The 18513-nt window shown below is 43.8% G+C and overlaps 1 protein-coding gene across 14 annotated transcripts in view; it reads left to right on the forward strand.

Annotated features, from left to right (window-relative positions):
• DTNB (dystrobrevin beta) overlaps positions 1–18513 on the forward strand; it is a 292810-nt gene that overhangs the window by 221092 nt on the left and 53205 nt on the right. For all 14 annotated transcript variants that reach the window (XM_045286980.1, XM_045286982.1, XM_045286984.1 and 11 more), the window contains 2 exons: positions 14735–14820; positions 15706–15819. In XM_045286980.1, coding sequence (XP_045142915.1) covers positions 14735–14820; positions 15706–15819 — 200 coding nt within the window. The remainder of the gene's footprint in view (positions 1–14734; positions 14821–15705; positions 15820–18513) is intronic.

Below are 18513 nucleotides of genomic sequence, written 5' to 3' on the forward strand. Positions count from 1 at the left end.
ATTTTGCTTATTTTTTCTAACTTTTTCCCCTTTTCCCCCCAAATTAAAAACTCCTGCCAGGAAAGTTGAAAGCAAGTCACACTGCTGAGCAGTGGAAACGTCTCTGAGGTGCTGGTGTTCCCCCAGACCTCCCCGTCCTGGCTTCCACAGCGCACCCATCAGCTTTGGGGCCGGCTCCAGTCACGTGCTACTCCAGAAATGCCCTATGGCTTCTTGGAATGACAGGAACAGGATCCATGTGGTGTTCTGCACACACCCGATGACTCGGAAGCCCCCTGAAATAATAGTCGTGCTGGGTGGGTTGTTGGTTTGTTTGTCAATACAGATCCATGACTTTGCCGACTTGTGGCCCATTCATCTTTAATTCAGAAAAACAGAACTCCCAGGTCTTCTGATTTGCAGCTAGCTGGAGAACCACTGCCCTACCCAAATTGTTGGGTTTCATTTTGTTTCGTTTTTGAGAGGAACAAGTACGTCTCTCTGTTTCTCCTCTTGGCAAATTCAGAGAGGTGGGAATCCTCCAGTCTCTCTTGCAGGGTCCAGAATGCATGCAGATGACAATTTGCCGGCTGTGTTGGCTTCCCTGGGTTCGACAGTGTTGGCCCAGTGTGATTCAAAAGAAGTCTTTTTTTCTTGCCCTGCATTTATTTTCCAGTGAGGTCTCCGTGCCATTTAAGGTGTTGGTGCCATGTGAGGCTCTGTAAGCCTAAGGGATGCTATTTTCACAGAGGAGGTTTGAGGCACTCTGTCACCCTGGTGGCAGAGTTGTTGTTCACTGCACTGCGAGCCAAAAGGTCAGCAGTTCGAAACCACCAGCTGCTCCAAGGGCAAAAGACAAGGCTTTCTACTCCCATATACAGTTTACAGACGCACAGGTGCAGTTCTACCCTGTCCTATAACAGTCTCTTGGAGCCAGCATGGACTCAATTTAGTGTGTTTAGGCCCTTTCTAGAGTGAAAGGAAATGCCCCCTTATTTCTACTTGTCAGAAGCGTCTTCCTCAATTACTAAAGCTCCACCTCCTGACCTAGCCCTCGATTCGAAAGGGCCTTCTGGTTGTATTCTCCCAGGACAGATATCCGTGTTCTGGTAGTCTAGGGGACTTTCATTCTTCATCATCAACTTCATCATTCAAATGCATCAATTCTGCGGGCTACCTTATTCATTGGCCAACGGTCACATGTATGAGAAGGGACTGAAAATGCCATGCCGTGGGTCAGGTGCACCTTGGTGTGTATTTATAGTCAGATATTTTTAAAATAGCATGCCTGGTATTTGTTGTAAAGCAAGATTGTTTCCCGTAGCTGTGTAGGGGCAGTCCTATGACACAGCAGATTTTTCTGTACTTCAGTAAAGGCCTGAAACTGATTGCTTTGAGCAGTTCTTTGAACCTTGGCTGCACAGTGAAGCCAATGGAGGACTTAATAAAGACCGATGTGTGATCCTACTTCTAAAGACTGATAGAACTCCTCTTGGATACAACAAGCCCAAACATTAGGATTCTAAACAAGCTTTCTAGGGACATTACATTGTGTGGCCAAGGTTGATAGCCTCTGACGAAGAGCAGTGGTTCTGCATCCTCCAGAATCCCCTAGCATATTGTTATTAAACGTGACCCTTACTTGAGAACCATGAATTTTAAAGAGAGGGCACGAGAAAGTAGACGACACAGCAATAATGTAAGTTTATCTATTAACCCACTAAGGCCCTCTCCATAATCTGTCTCTCAGTAAATTAAGTACCTTTACTTTTTTCAGGCCGCATTTTGTCCCTACTTGGCCCCTCACTAGCTTAGCTCACTGTGAACTCTAAATGGCTCTTTTGAGACTTTAGTAAAGCTTTCCAAATAAAAGATAAATTTTTGTGCTATTTAAAGGTTCTAAAATCTGAACTCTGAAGTTTTCTTGATTTCTGAAACCAGGATTTGGTCTGGAATCGAATGGAAAAAAAAATCCATCTAGGGAAAAATTAGAAAGGTACATGTCCTAGTTACCGACTGCAGCTGTCACAGGAAAACCGAAAGGGACGGGTCCCAAGAACAGACATCAATTTTCTCACCGTTCAGGGCGCCGGCTATAGAGGAAGGTTCTCTGTGGGCTCTGGGAGAAGGCCCTTCTTTTTTTCAGCTCTGTACCCGCCCTCTTCTCTCCCCGCACCCTCCGTGTTCTTATTTCCTTAGCAGGCTCCCTGAGGCACTCCCTCCCTGCTAGTTGTGTTTGCTTTTTTTAAAAATAAAAACAGATCATTTTATTGGGGATTCTGACCATTCTTATAGCAATCCATACAGCAATTGTATCAAACAGATTTGTTTGCCATTTGTTGCCGTCATTCTTTTCTGAACTTTTACTTTCTATTTGAGCCCTTGGTATCAGCTCCTCTTTTCTCCCTCCCACTCTTGTGACCCCTTGATAAATTATAAATTATTATTATTTTCTTGTCTTACACCATCCCCTATCTCCCTTTACCCACCTTTCTGTTGTTTGTCCCCCCTCAGTGGGGAGGGTTATGTGCAGATGATTGTGATTGGTTCCCCCTTCTCCCCTCCCCTCCCCACCTTCCCCCTAACCTCCTGGTATCACTACTCCCGTTTCTTTTCCTGAGGGGTTTATCTGACCTGGATTCCGTGTGTCATGAGCTCTTATCCGTACCAGTGTACATGCTCTGGTCTAGCCAGGACTGAAAGGCAGGACTGGTATCTTAGTCCAGGTAGACTAGAGAAACAAATTCATAGAGATAGATACTCATATGTGTATGGGAAAGAGCTTTGTATACAAGAACAATTGAATATTGAAAAAACATCCCAGCCCAGTCCAGATCAAGTCCATAAATCCGATATTAGCCTGTGTGTCTGATACCAATCTGTAAAGTCCTCTTCAGACTCATGAAACACATGCAATGACACCGAATGCAGGAAGATCACAGACCAGTGGGTGAGAATTATTGTGGATCCAGTGGCACTGTAAGCATCTCAGCGCTGGCAGGGTCTCCATGTGCTTCTCCAGCTCCCAGGGCTGCATCAGGATAGGTCCATGTGGCTCCTTCTGAGGGATGTCTTGCAGGGATTGAGCCTTGTCAGTAGAGAGTCTCCAAAGGAGTGAGCAGAAAGAGAGAGTTTGTGTCTCCTGCCTCCAGGGGGGAAAATATAGGAGTTCCCAGAATCTTCAGGAGAAGGCCATGCCCACACAGAGGCCACATTGGCTATGATCTTATTGACAGGATAAACTCCACCCCTTCATTCGTAATCCTCAAATTGACACCAGATTATGTAACTACCACAACTGGGGTCATAATAGTGGGGGATGAGGAAGCCTCAAAGAACCAGAGGAATAGTGTGTGTTTCATTGATGTTATACTGCACCCTGATTGACTCATCCCTTCTGTCAGGGGATGGGTTTTGGGTCTCCGCTCCAGCCCCCCTCATTCTCAATAATATGTTTGTTTGGGGTCTTCTGATGTCTGTTACCTGATCCCATTAACACCTCACGATCACACAGGCTGGTGTGCTTCTTCCATGTGGGCATGTTGCTTCTCTGCTTGATGGCCGCTGCAAGCCTTTAAGACACCAGACACTATATTTTTTGATAGCCTGGCACCATCAGCTTTCTTCACCACATTTGTTTGTGTACCATTTTGTCTTCAGTGATCGTGCCAGGAGGGTGAGCATCATAGAATGCCAGGTTGTTAGAACAAAGTGTTTTTTGCCTTGAGCAAGGGCTTGAGCAGAAGCCCAAAGTCCATCCACTAGCTCAATGTATTACCATATAAATATATGTTCATAGACCAGTACCTCTATTTATATGACTTAATATATTTACATATGTACACACCTGTGTTTATACCTTTATCCATAGCTTTGCTTCCTAGATCTGTCCTTGTGTTTGCTCTTTATATAATAAGTCAGAACTTAGTATAGGTCAGACCCTATGTAGGTATTTTCTCATTAACATAACAGGGAAAAAAACCAACCCCTGTTCCCAAGAGAGATTACGTCCACCAAAGATTTGGAGGTTAGGATTTCAGCACATATTTGAAGGTCACAATTCAATCCATTACCATTTGACTCTTTGGCCCTTCAACATCCATGTCCTGTCCGTGTGCAAAAGCACATTCACCCTATCACAGTCAGTGAGTGCCAGCATTTTCCATGAAAACCCAAACCCACTGCCGTCAGGTGAATTCTGTCTTGGGGTGAGTGCTTATATTGCAGACTAGAGCCGTGGCCCTTAGGATTTCCTTGGCTGTGATCCCCAAGGCAGAGGCAGATCCCCAAGCCTTGTTGCCATGGCCCTCTGGGGTGGGTTTGAACCACTAACTTTTAGGAGAGAAACCGAGAGTAAATCACTTGTAACATCCTGACCTGCCCCACCACGGCCCGCTTCCCCACCCCACATAGGGCTTCTCACATGTTTAGGATGGAAGGAACAGGTTGTGTGCTGTCTCATTGAACTGAAGCTTCATAGATCGCCTTCTACAAGAGCCAGGAATGGTTAGGGATCCAGGTATCAGTTCACTCGTTTTTCAGTCCTCTAGACGGGCAGTGGGTAGATAGGAGAAAGGCAGGCCCTCGTAGCGTCATTGAGGGCGCAGTAGACGCCCTCCTAACTAACCCTGACGTTGGTCAGCTAATTAAAAGCAAAAAAGAAACTTCTTTAAAATATTTTGAAGTGTCCACTGAAGGAGGAAGAGGTGAATTGCCATGATGTTGTCAAGGAGTCTTAACATACTTAAGCAAATAGGGGGGAAATATGGAGCAGATGAAGAACGGGGGGCAGAGTCTTGATAACCTGAATTCAGTATTCCGCTATATGTAAATTTTTTATTAAAAAATCATCTTAGGGCAAGATATGACAAAATAACAATTTATAAACTCATGAGGGAGGGGGCAGCGAGGAGGGCGGGGAAAAATCAGGACCTAATGCCGGGGGTTTAAGTGGAGAGGAAATGTTTTGAGAATGATGAGGGCGATGAATGTACAAATGCACTTTACACAATTTATGTGTGTATGGATTGTGATAAGAGTTGTATGAGCCCCTAATAAAATGATTTAAAAAAATAAAATGATTTTTAAAAAATCATCTTATTGGGAGCTCTCACAACTTTTATAACCATCCACACATCAGTGTAAATTTTGACTAGTTTCTCTCCTTTTGTCAATGCTTTAAAATGTTCACAGTGTTAAAACATAAATAAATAAATAAATAAAATGTTCACAATGCCTTTTTTCTTTTTGTCAATACTTTATTGGTTTGGGGATGAAAGTTGTCCCCATACCGTAGGTGCCCTTTGGGCATTGTTTTATACAACTTGTTCTGTGACAGCTGGTCACAGGTGTCACACTGTGTCATTTCCATTGATCTAGCTTCCTTCCCCCTTCGTTGGCATCTCATCTTTGCTTTTGGGTAAATGCATGGTCATCTGTCTGCCACAGTTCATTGTTTAAGAGCTGCTCTACTCGTGGGTGCTTTGTTTTGCTTTATAATCTGGTCTGTCGTTTGACTAAGAGGCGACCTCCAGAAGTGGCGTCAGATTAGGTTACAAGGGGACCTTACAGCCATCAGGGCTGCGCGCCTATCTACCAGTACAGTAGGTCTGATCTAGTGTATGGATCTGAGTATTGTTCTGCATGTTCCTCCCCTTCAACCAGGCTCTCTATTCTGTCCCTGCATAGAAGAGTTGGCCATTGTAGCCAAGCCCCATCTAGTTCTTGTGGTCTTGGATTAAGAAGCTGTCCTGGGTGGGCGGTGCATCCTGTAGCCTAGTTTCTGCCTTGAATCTTTGGGTTCCTTCCTTCGTTTCTCCTTCAGACGAGTAGAGACCAATAGAAATCTTAGATGGCCACTTGTGAGCTTTTATGATCACCACATTGGGGGTGTCGATTAACTGTATTAGATATGCTCGTTGAGTAAGTTACCCCAGGAGACCGATCCTAAGACCTTCAGCCCAGTAAACCAATTCTACTGCTCACTGCCGTCAAGCTGATTCTGACTGATAGCAACCCTGAAGGAGGGGGAGAACCGCCCCGGGGGGTTGCCGAGTCTGTTTAGGGGAGCAGAAAGCCTCATCTCTCCCACCCATTCCACTAGTTGTTTAGATATATGTCTAAGAGGTCTCTGTGACTATGCCCCTATGTGTGCTTTATTATTCCTGGATGTACACATATGCAGCAGCATAATGTCTTTACATAGGCTACACCTGAGGAGCCTCAATGGCGTGTTCAGGCACGTGTTCAACTGTCAATGTCAAGGGTGGCCGTTCAAAGCCACTAGCTGCCCTGTGAGAGCAAAATGATCCAGTCTGACACCATCTATAAGGTTGCTGTGAGTCAGAACCAACCCAGTGGTAGTGGGTGTAGCTACACGTGGTGGCACTCTTAAGTATTGGACTGCTAATCACAAGGTCTACTGCTCAGAACCGCAGGAGAAAGAAAGGTGAGGCTGTCTGCGCTCATCCAGATTTACAGCCCCAGAAACACCGTGTAGGCTCACTCTGAGTCAGAGCCGACTCTACCTATACATGCTGCACTCACAGATCCCGTCCTGTAGTCATAAATGCTTATACTTCTACCTTTGTAACCATGTGTGTGTGTTATTACGTGTGGTTGCAAAATTGAGTATGGTACAGCATTTATGGACATTGCCCCTTTTTCTTGTGTACCTAGTGTCTTCATTTATTTTGGTCGAGTAAATTCACTTTCCTTTGGCTGCTGACCACAAGATTGGCAGTTTGACTCCACCAGCCACTCCACAGAAGAAAGATGTAGGGTCCCTATGAGTCAGAATGGGCTCAGTGGCACAGAGAGAGAGAGACAGAATCTAGACAGTGACTCCCTCTCCCTCTCCTCCCATCCCTGGTAACCATCAAAGGACATTATTTCCTATATGCACACCTCCTCCTAACTTTTTATAATAGTAGGATCATACAAGATTTGTCCTTTTGTGATTGACTTCACTCAGCATACAAATGTATCCATGTCATATAACATGTTCTATACACTCCTCATTATTTCTTATATTTGCCTACTATCATTCCATTCTCTGAATGTACTATAGTTTGTTTGTCCATTCCTCTGCTGATGGGCATGTAGGTGGTTTCCGTCTGTTTGCTGTTGCTAAGGATGCTGCAGTGAACACCGGTGTGCATGTATCTACTTGGGTCACTGTTCGTATGTCTCCTGGATGGAGACGTAGACGTGAGGTGGCTGGTTCATAAGGCGTTTTTATTTCCAGATTTTCTGAGAGCATGCCACAGTGTTTTCCGTAATGGTGACAACTTTTACAGTCTCTCCAGCAGTGTGTAAGCGTTCCCATCTCCTAGCTGCCCCGCCAGCTGTGGTGGCTTTCTTGTTGCTTTTAATCACTGCCGGTGCAATTCGCAGTGTGGTTTATATTTGGATCTCTCTTCGCTAATGATTGGGGGCACATTTTCACGTAATTGTGTATCAGAGTGTCCCTTTGGTGAACTGTCTGCTCATGATCTTCGTCCATTTTTTATCAGATTGCACTTTTGTTGTTTACGTGTTGCAGTTTTCTGTTTATTTTAGACATTAGACCTGTAATAGGTCATTGCCAAAGACGTTCATTTGTAATTTCTCTTTTTACTCTCTTGATAAAGCCTGTTGGTAAGCAAAAGTGTTTCATTTTTAAGTTTGTCTCAGTTACCTAAACTATCTTGTGTTGTTTGTACATTAGTAGTTAGGTTTAATAGATAATTTATGCCCAAAACTAGATGCCTTGTTTTTGTTCTTGTTATCCTCCATGAACTTTATAGTTTTGGCTTTAACATTTACATCGTTGGTCTATTTTGAGTAGTTTTTGTGTCTGCTGTGAGGGCGGAGTCCTTTTTAATTTTTTTCTGCAAATAGAGAATAAGTTTTGCCAGCATCATTTGTTAAAAAGATCATTTCTTCCCTGTTGAATGGACTCTGACCGTTTGTTGAAGACTGGCTGCCGGTAGATGAATGACTTTACTGCTGTTCTCAATTCTGTTCCACTGGTCTGAGTGTCTGTCATTGAACCAATATCTCCATACTTATTCAGGGCTTCTTTCTTTCCAAATAAAGTTGGAGATTAGTTTTCCATTTCATTAAGGAATGTTGTTGGAATTTGGGTTGGGATAGTATTATAGTGTCTATAAATCGCCTTGGGTAATGTTGGCATTTCACAGTGTTGACTTCTAGTTCGTGAGTATTTAATTTTGAGTATTGGCAGCAACAAAACAAAGAAAGGGAAACAGGAAATACAAATAGAAAAGGAAGAAGTAAAACGATCCTTAGAGAATGTCTTTCCACTTCTGTAGATCTCTTTCCGTTTGTTTCTCACAGTGCTGTTTTATCGTTTGTCTTGTAGAAGTCTTCGACACCTCTGCTTAGGTTGAGTGTAGGTATTTTATCATGGGGGGGTCTGTCTTAGTCATCTAGTGCTACAGTCAAAGAAATGCCCCAAGATGACGGTTCAACAAACAGACATTGTCTCGCAGGTCAGGAGGCCAGAGGTCCACAGTCACGCTGGCTGTCCCGCTTGGTTCTGGTGGAAGGGTCTTGTCTCTTCTGAGCTTCGACTCCTGTGTAGTCTCCATCTGGCTTGGCATGCCTTTCCATTTTAGCTTGTTTTAGTCTCTTTATAGCTCAAAAAAATTGACTCAAGATATGCCCAGTGCTCTTCCTGCCTCATCGTCCTAACAAAGACCACCATTCCCACAGGCAGAGTTTAGGATTCACTGCACATATTTGGGGAAATACAGTTCAATCCATAAAAAGACTATTACAAATGGTATTAACATTTTAATGGTATTATCGTCCTTTTCAGGGTAAAACCCCAACTTATCGGGGGTTTGATCTTCTACCACTTCATCAGATCCTTCAGTTAGCTTCAGTAACATTTTTTGTGGGGTGTCGGGTTTTCTATGGGTAGGATCCTGTCGTCTATGAAGAAGGGTAGTTTTGTTTCTTTCCAGTTTGGTTACTCTTTGTTTCCTTATCTTGCCGTATTGCTTCTCACCCATGAACTAAGCTTGCTTCGTCTCCAGATAGCTACACTGTGCCCTACCAGTGGACAAAGTGCTAGGGAGCCTTATTTCCATCAACTCTATCCTTCCACTCAGTGTTCAGTATCATTTTTCTTGCTTCCGCTTGCCGTTCAGGGGTCTAGGCCTTGTGTCTGTATTTTCATTTGTTTTCATTTGTTTCCTCATGCCTTGCTTTAGAGCAGTGGTTCTCAACCTTCCTAATGCTGTGACCCTTTCATACCGTTCCTCATGTGGTGGTGACCCCCAACCATCAAATTATTTTTGTTGCTACTTCATAACTGTCATTTTGCTACTGTTATGAATAAGGCGACCCCTGTGAAAGGGTTGTTGGTCCCCCAAAGGGGTCGTGACCCACAGTTGAGAACTGCTGCTTTAGAGGAATGGCGTGGTATGTCGGATCAGACTAAGCTGCCATCTCGCTCTGCCTCCTCTCATGATGGATTGTTAATTAATGTTTTCAAGCCATTCAGCTTATTTTCCATAAAAGAGCAGCTCTTTTTTCATCTCCTTGTAGCATTGACTACATTCTCGAGTATAAGCCAACCGAATATCACCCAAGGCACCTAATTTTACCACAAAAGCTGCATTAAAAATGTGCTGGAAAAACTCGTCTTATATATGAGTATATACGGTATATGATACTTAGTTAAATTGCAGAATTGGAGGTACAATTAGGAACCAACAACTACAGTAATCTTGTTAAGCATGCCACTCAACTGCTATGAACAGAAGTTTATGGGACTACTAGAGTGTAGCCTGCTTAACTATATTTTTATCAAAAGGAGCAGGGCCATCCAAGTAGTCCTACTGTGCTTGTTAAGTAGAAGCCGTTAAGAGGCTGTTGCTGTAGCCTTTTTGTTTTTTTAAATGGGCCTTTCTTCAGATGCTGCAACCCCTGAATCATTCATTGGGGGGGTTGTGCTTTGAGTTTTCGTATTTAGTTTCATTTTCAATGGTATGTACATGCCATCCCAGCATTTCCGTCAACCCGGCACCAGACTCCCTCTTCAGGAGTCAGCAGCAGCGTTTCCTTTCGCTTGTTCTACTTACTCTTCAGTTCCTACCGTTTTGTATGTGCTCTTTATTAGATGTGCAGGTAGCATGTAAAAAGGTTCAAGAATTTTTTGATTGGAGCTGCAATAATAACCAACATTGTAGAGCATTGTGCTGCCACCTGTTTGGTGTCATTAAGTCCCCTCCACAACTCTCAGAAAATAGACCCACTTTGCACGAGACAATGAAAGCATGGTGAAATAAAATAACTGCAGAGCGACACGGCCAATGTAGAAGCGGAGCTAGGACCTCAGCCAGGCTTCCGGCTGTCACTCCTGCCCCTGTACAGCCATTTCTCCCTGTTGCCGCCCAAGAGGCGTTGTTGCTTTTTAAAATGAACTTTTTATTTTAGAATAGCGTACATTTACAGAAAAGCTGTGATGACAGTACTGAGTGAGTTCTCATAAACGGATGCCTGCTTGCCCGAGTTTCTAACATCTTCCATGAACAGGGTACATTTATTGCCATTCTTACACCAGTATTGACACAGTGCTACTAAAGAACGCCCATGTTTTATTTGGTTTTCCTTGAATGCCTCCTTTTTGGCTCATGTTCCATTCAGTCATCGTGTCTTAGGTTTCTTTGAACTATGACAGTTTCTCAGGCTTTCCTTGTCTCTCATGACCTTGACACTTTGGGGGAGTGCTGGCTTCATAGATAGCCCTTCAATTGGGATTTGTGTGTTATTTTTCTTATGATTACACTGAAAGGCTTTGGAGCTACCTTAGAGATAAAGTACTATCTTATCACATTACATCAAGATTACATACTATTCACACGATTTATCACTGTTGAAATTGACCTTGTTCACCTGGCCCGGGTAGCATTTGTTAGGCCTCTCCGCCACCACCATAAAATTACTATTTTTTCTCCTTTCACACACTGCTCTTGGGAAGAAAATCACTGTGGACAGCGCATGCTTGAGGAACTGGGAGTGAGGTGCCACTTCCTTGGGAGTGGAGGATCTACATTCATTATTTGGCTTTCTTCACAGATTTGTGAACGCTTCCCCATGTATTTACTTGTTTATGTCCGTAGAAAGCAAGGGTTTTAAAACACGTCATCAACTCCATAGTCCCTTGTTCAAAATGCTCTAACGGCTTCATTCCCAGATTTGGAGTAAAATAGCAACTCCTCTTCATGGCTACAGGTTTCCTCTCCAAGTTCATCTCCCCCCACTTTTCATAGCTCACTCCCAGCCAACATGGACCTGGACACCCCAGTCTGGAGCCTCTGTGGGACCTTGGTGGGAGGAGAACGCCTCACCTTTTCCTTCGTGGACTGCCTGGTGGTGTTAAACTTCTGACCTTTCAATTAGCAGCCCGGCGTGTGACTCACCGTGTTGCGGGGGCACCTTTACCTTTCTTCCGCGGTTAGTGTAGAGTCCATGAAGGCAGGACTCATGGATACATCCCTAGCTCTTCGATCAGCATTGCCACGCGGTAGCAGCTCAGGGAATATTTGTTAACCAAATGAATAAATGTGTTATTTTATTTATTTAATTGTTATAATGAATAGCAATAATGAGGTCTCTTCTGGAAAAGGTCATCTGTTTTTCTGAACTAATAATTCCCTTTCCACCTTTGTTGCTTGGACATCTTGGAGACATTTGAGGAAGGGAACATTGTTTGGTTTGGTTTTTAAGCAGCACTGTGGTATTTAAAAGGAGCACTGGTGGCATAGTGGTAATGTAGAGGGCTGCTGACCGCAAGGTCAGCAGTTCAAAACCACCAGCAGCTACTAGGGGAAAAGATGAGGCTTTCACAGTCTTGAAAAGCCATAGGGCCAGTTCTGCTGTGCCCTATGTGAACCAGCCCTATGGGGTCACTAAGAAATGGAATCAACTCTATGCCAGTGAGTTTTGGTTTTGCTTTTAATGGTGTTTAATATACAGTGAACCCTCGTTAATCGCGATTAATTGGTTCTAGACCCTACCGTGATAAATGAAATTCCGCGAAGTAGGATTCCTTATTTGTAAATCAAATATTTTCGTAGTTAGAGCATAGAGGACATGAAAAAACACCCTTTAGTCACCATTACACTCGTATTACCCAATTTATTAAACGAAAAAGGGAAAATACAGTAAAACATTTTGGGCGTTACAATTATCATTTATTATTTATTATATTATTTATGGCGTCAAGCATGTACAGTATGAGCCAATCAGTGGCAGTAATGACAGAGCATGCGCTGTTACGGAAGTCGAAGCGCGAAGTGGCGAGGGTTCACTGTAGTTTAAGAAATAAATAAAACCATAAGTTTCTCTGTTTATTTAATGCGCACTTGATGGTGCTCACACTGTGGTTGCAGATGTGTTGGATGAAAATGCCGTCACTAAGACCCTGAGCCTGGGAGTTCTCCTCGTCGGCTCGCCCGGCTAGACTGCAGTCGCTCCGGGGAGGACTGCTGCCTCGCGTTTTAAGCCTTCCTCCGTCCCTCGCCTGTTTAGATGCCTCTGTTGATCATGAGTCTTGCTTTCTTTGGGTGCCCCCTCTCTGAAAGATGCCTCAACATGTTGGTCCCAGTTCCAACTGAAGAGCCTTTCTGCGTCTCCGGGAAGCTTCGCCGTGCGTGATGCAGTTCGCTGTCTGATTCTGTATCACCACAGGAGCCCATTTCCTTTGGAGCTCACTTCCCATCTGCAGTGTTTCCCCTTTGAAGGTTTCCCCGAGAAAACTTACCAAAAAAGAAAGAACACTTACTCAGCAAGCTGTTGGTCCGCTCAAAATTCTTTCTTTTTTTCAGAAAGACATATTTGGTAGTTTGATGGAAAGCCTTCAACTCTGATTTTTATGCTGCTTTTTTACCCCTTTTTATTTGGGACCTGCCGTGTGAAAAAGGATGACTTGTGCCTTCGAACTGTGGGCACAAAACAAGGTTTTAGGAGGTGTCTTGGGAAGAACCAAGTAGATCACGCAGATCCTCCAACCAATGACCTAGTAGTGTGCTCACAGACTTTCTGTCCTACATCCTGATGGAGTGAGTGGTGCCGGGAGTCCTGAACACTTGTGCGCAGACCTGCGAGACACAACCGAGCCGCAGAGACCTGAGCAAGAACAGAAAGAAGAGGCTCAGGATTTGGAGAAAGAAGGAAACTGCAGACCCAGTTGCTTAAATGAACTCCAATTGCCTTTGCATGAGACTGGAAGGAAAGGGGGCGGGGGCGGGCCTGGTTACCATAACTGAACATTTTGATCAAAGTGTATGGATCTTGAGAAAAGGAGGAAAAACTGTGGGAAAGAACCTGAAATACCGTTTGGGAGCCCGGCTTGATGGTTATGTGGAGGCTGGGAAACCGCTGAATTTATTGCTTAGAAACAACTTGTAAGCCTTGAACCACAATTGCCCATGAAGTCATCTTTAAACTAAACAATAATTTCACTCACTTAATAAGGCATGTTCACCTTGAGCATTGCGCTCTTTTAAAGAATGATCTATCTGAGGTTAAATGGACAGCAGTAACCAAAACACAGATGAGAACTTAAAGGGTGGGGTCTAAGTTTAATCGTGGTAAAACATGGATATAGGGTAAATGATGACATGTGATATATATAACCATTGCCAATGAAATGTACATTACAAATTATTGAATGAGCACATGCTGTGCATACTTTCACTACCATAAAATAACGTGAAGTACAGTCCCTGTAACCACTTAGATTCCATTCTTATTAATCAATGAGAGAGAGACATTATCTAGCCATCATCCTTCCTACTTGGTGATGATTGAATGCCATACATTCTTAGGGAAGGTCTCGGGGGTCAAGACGATCGCTGCAAATGAAACCACAGTGACTTCCCTAAATACAGGATGCAAGCGACCAGTTCACATAGGAAAGACAGCCTGCAGCAGCATGAGTCATTTGGGGCAATACAAACCAAAGTGATGCCGAGACACCTCTTCCATCCCCGAGCACGCTTATGGTCAAAAAGACAGACACAAGTGTTGATGAAGACGTGGGGAAATGAACCCTTACGCACTACTGGTGGGAATGTAAAGTAGTGCAGCCACTTAAAAAAAGTAGCAATCCTACTTTTAGGTATGTATGCAAAAGAAATGAAAACAACACATGTCTACATGAAAACTTGTACATGGATATTCACGGCAGCATTATTAATAATAGCCCCAAAGTAGAAACAGCCCAACTGTCTATCCATTGTAGTCCATCTGTTCAATGGACTATTATTTTACCACCCAAAAAATGAGGCACTGATCCATGCAACAGTATTAAAAACATTTTGCTAAGTGTAAGAAGCCAATCACAAAAGATCACATATTGCATGACTCTATATTTGACATGTCCAGCACAGGGAAGTCTGCAAGACGGAACAATTAGTGTTTGCCCGAGGTTGGGGGTGAATGTGGCAATTGATTACAAGTAAGCAGGAGAGAATTTTTTAATGGAAAACCTTCTAAAATGAGACTGTGGCAATTGGTGGTACAGGTGTTTAAATTCCACTAGGACTCATTGAGTTGTGTACTTAACATGTTAATTTCAACCTCAAAAGTCTGATTGGAAAAAAAAACCAACCGGTCTAAGACTTTGAATATCTTTGAATTAGACATGATGGGAGAAAAAGGAAAAAATAGAAGAAGCAAAAAAAGACATGATGGGAGGAGTGGAGGGAGACCACAAACCTGTCTTTCTCTCTTTCAGCCCCGCCCTCCCACGGATTTGAGCTTTAACTTTGATGCCAACAAACAACAAAGACAGCTTATTGCAGAACTGGAAAACAAGAACAGGTAAGGACGCAGAGGTCAGGGCAGGGTGCAATACCCAGGATCAGTAGACATCGGAGTCTCATTGTCCCTGTAGACCAGTTAGCTCTTGACCACACAGGATGATTCCCACCTCTGTGAACACAGACTAGCCGAAGTTCACAGAATACCCTAGACACTGATTTATATATATCTACGTGTTACGTCTTCTGGGTAGTCCACAACTCTGCTCTGTGCCCTCCGTTGAGAGTCTTTTTCTGCGCTTTCTGCCACCCACCCAGCCAGTCCACCTCTGCTGATGTCTTTCTCCACGCGACTCCCCAAGAGTCCTTTTGCTCTATCTGTTCATCTTGTTCTGACCCATTATGCTACATGTGACTGTTGGTGTCTCATAAAAAAAATTAAAGTAAGCCACTTAAAGGATGGAGACCAGACAGTGCACCGTCGTGCTCTGAAAGGTCAAAGCCAGGACAAGGAGATTGGACCTAATGTGATCCGCATAGGGAGAAGAAATGGCAGCCATCAGTCAGTCAGGGAGCCAGAGGAACACTGGAAGTCAGCCCAGGGCCTGCATTAGGGGTTGGAAGGAATTCGCCTTGATTCTCGTTGGAAAGGACAAAAGTTCTGGTTTTCATTTTCCTTCCACGAAGATTTCCCAAGATTTCGAGAAGAGCCTTTTTATATCGATGTATTTACGGTTGCAGAAGCGTTTTGGTTTTTTTCTGGTGAGGAAGCACGAGCGAGTGGAGTAGTATTAACAAGGTGTTATTTCAAATGCTGACCATGTAGAAGCAAGCAGAACCGGATTGGTAAAGGAGGTGCTGCTGGAGCCATGATTTCTAACTTGGCAGCGGGGCGGTGGGCCGTGAAGCACTGTGAACACCTCTCCCCTCCTACCCCCCTCCCTAGAGAAATCCTGCAGGAGATTCAGCGTTTACGTCTGGAGCATGAGCAGGCCTCGCAACCCACCCCCGAGAAGGCCCAGCAGAACCCCACGTTGCTGGCCGAGCTGCGGCTGCTAAGGTAAGTAGGAACGGTAAACCGATGTCCCCAAACTGTCAGACTCTACCAGGAAATCAAATGAATGCAATGGAAGCTGTTTATCAGTATAGCTAGTCCCTTTGAGAGCTCAATATACATACTCATTTGATTATTGCTTCAGCTATTTGAGTTCCACTAGTAATTACTCATGGGAGCTCTTGGGGTGGAAGGGGTTAAGCATTGGGCTGCTAACCCCCGGGTCAACATTTTGAACCCACCAGCTGCCCCTAAGAAGAAAGATGAGGCTGGCTACTGTTGTCAAACTTCACCCTCTCAGAAACCGGACGGAGCAGGTCTACTCTGTCTGGTAGGGTTGCCGGATCTCAGAATCTCTCTGATGGCAGTGGGTGTGAACCACTGGGAGAATTTAAACCATGATGGCAGAGCAAAGAAAGTAGCAGCCTCCCAGAGCACCTAATGCTTTAAGAGGATTATATGCAGTATGGGGACGCCAGGGTCAATTGGCATAACATAGTCCACAGAGACACTGTTCTACATCCTACTTTGGTGAGTAGCCCCTGGCATCGTGAAAGCTCATGAGTGGCCATCTAGTGTACACTTCTTGGTGTCCCTGGTCTCTCCCAGGGGAAGAGCCACCGTGTCCATCTATCTCGTTGCCTGTCTCTCCACCACTTGCCTGTCAGTTTGTCACACTGTGGTGGCTGATGTGTTGCCTTGATGCTGGAAGTTATGTTGTTAGTATTTCAAACACCAGCATGGTCATCCAAAGTGAACCCGTTTCAGCAGAGCTTCCAGCCTACACACAGACATTGATGAAGGACTCGACTTCCCACTCCAGAGGCAAGAGCTGCAGAACATCTTATGCCCAGCTTCGAAACCCTGTCAGACCCCGAAAGGAAGCAGAACCTTGTTGGAGATCGTGCCGGCAGATGGGCCCCATGGGCTGGAGGGCACGCGAAATGTGACCGAGGAAGAGCCAGACTGCTGCTTAGAGGCAAGGATGGTGAGGCTTTGTCTTATGTGCCCTTGGTCATGTTATCAGGAGAGACCAGTCGGGCAGCAAAAAAGAGGAAGGCCCTCAACAAGCTGGGTGGACACTGGAGCTGCAGCAACGGGCCCAAGCACAGGCACAATGGTAAGGGTGGAAGTGCTTCATTCTGTTGTAAGGTCGTCGTGAGTCTGACCTCACTTGATGGCACCCAACAAGCGCCACCTGGTCTGGGAGAAAGACGCACGAAGGCAAATCAAAGACGCACGGAAACACTGAGTGCGGTGAACTAATGGACCACCCGAACAGGACCCCGAGGCCCAGAAAAACGGTGGTGCTCAGCTACCAGTATCAACTTCTTTGAAAGGGATCACATTAGATAGAGCAAAAGAAAAATGTGGAATAAGGACTCAACATCATAAAAAAAAAAAAGACCAGACTTATGAGTTGGCTAGGGATTGGTAGACCCACAGACACTATGGCCCTTGTCACTCTTTACATTTGGAAATGAACTCGTTGTGATGGTTCAATTTTTGGCAAACAGTAGGCAGTTCTATAAGAGTAACAATAATGCCAGGGAGGTATGCACACCTTAGAATAGTCAACCATTTGAGATGAAAGAGACAGCATTTACCCAAGGACAGAGTCCAGAAGGGTTAGGAAAGAAGGAGTGGACCGAAGAAGCACAGGGAAGAAGTGGAAGAGGTGATGTTCAGTTCAATGATTGCAATCAGTGACAAGAATCAAAGTACAACTTTGGGTATATTCCACCTGAATTTAGAAACCATCTCAAGAATAGATTTGAGGCATTAAACTCTAATGTTTGACCACCAAGTAAGTTATGGGATATCAAGGATATCATCATACATGGAGAAAATAAAAGGTTATTTAAAAGACAGGAAAGGAGCTGATACCAAGGGCTCAAACAGGCAGTGAATGTTTAGAAACGATGATGGCAACATATGTACAAATGTGCTTGATACAATTGACATACGGATTGTTGTAAGAACTATAAGAGCCTTTAATAAAAGGATTTATTTAAACAATTTTAAATGATCTTTTAAAAAAACTGCCAAAAACAAAAACAAAAACAAATTTTTAAAAAAATAAATAAAAAAACTGCCAAGAGAATTCCTGAAGTGTGAGAGGATAATAAATTGAAATCTTAACTTGGAAAAAAAAAACAAAATAAAAGACAGGAAAAATAAGGATTGTTATAAGAGCTGTAAGAACCCCAAGTAAAATATTTTTTTAAAAACCACAACAAAACCTAAAAAAGAAAAGGACAGGAAAAAATAGAAAAGTCCAAAATGGATGTCAGAGAAGACTCTGACACTTGCTCTTGAACAAAGAGTATGAACAACTTGTTAAGTGCCGCAGATGCATCCTGCTTCCTGAAAGTGAGGAGGACTTGAAACACTTGAAAGAGGATTGTCGCCTTCAGGATGGGTGATTACTCAATGTAAAGACGATAATAATCCTCATAACTGGACCCATAGATAACATCATGATAAATGGAGAAAAGATGGAGGTTAACAAGGATTTTGTCTTGTCTTGCTGAGATCCACAATCAGTTCATGGAAGCAACAGTCAAGATCAAATGATGCATTGCCTTGGGTAAATCTGCTGCACAAGATCTTTTTAAAGTGTTGAAAAGCAAAGAGGTTACTTTGAGGACTAAAGTGTGCCTGACTCAAGCCTTAGTATTTTCAGTTGCCTCATCTGCA

Source organism: Echinops telfairi, unplaced genomic scaffold (assembly GCF_000313985.2).
Source record: "Echinops telfairi isolate 266 unplaced genomic scaffold, ASM31398v2 ScPeMD7_9;HRSCAF=40, whole genome shotgun sequence".
Taxonomy (NCBI): Eukaryota; Metazoa; Chordata; class Mammalia; order Afrosoricida; family Tenrecidae; genus Echinops; species Echinops telfairi.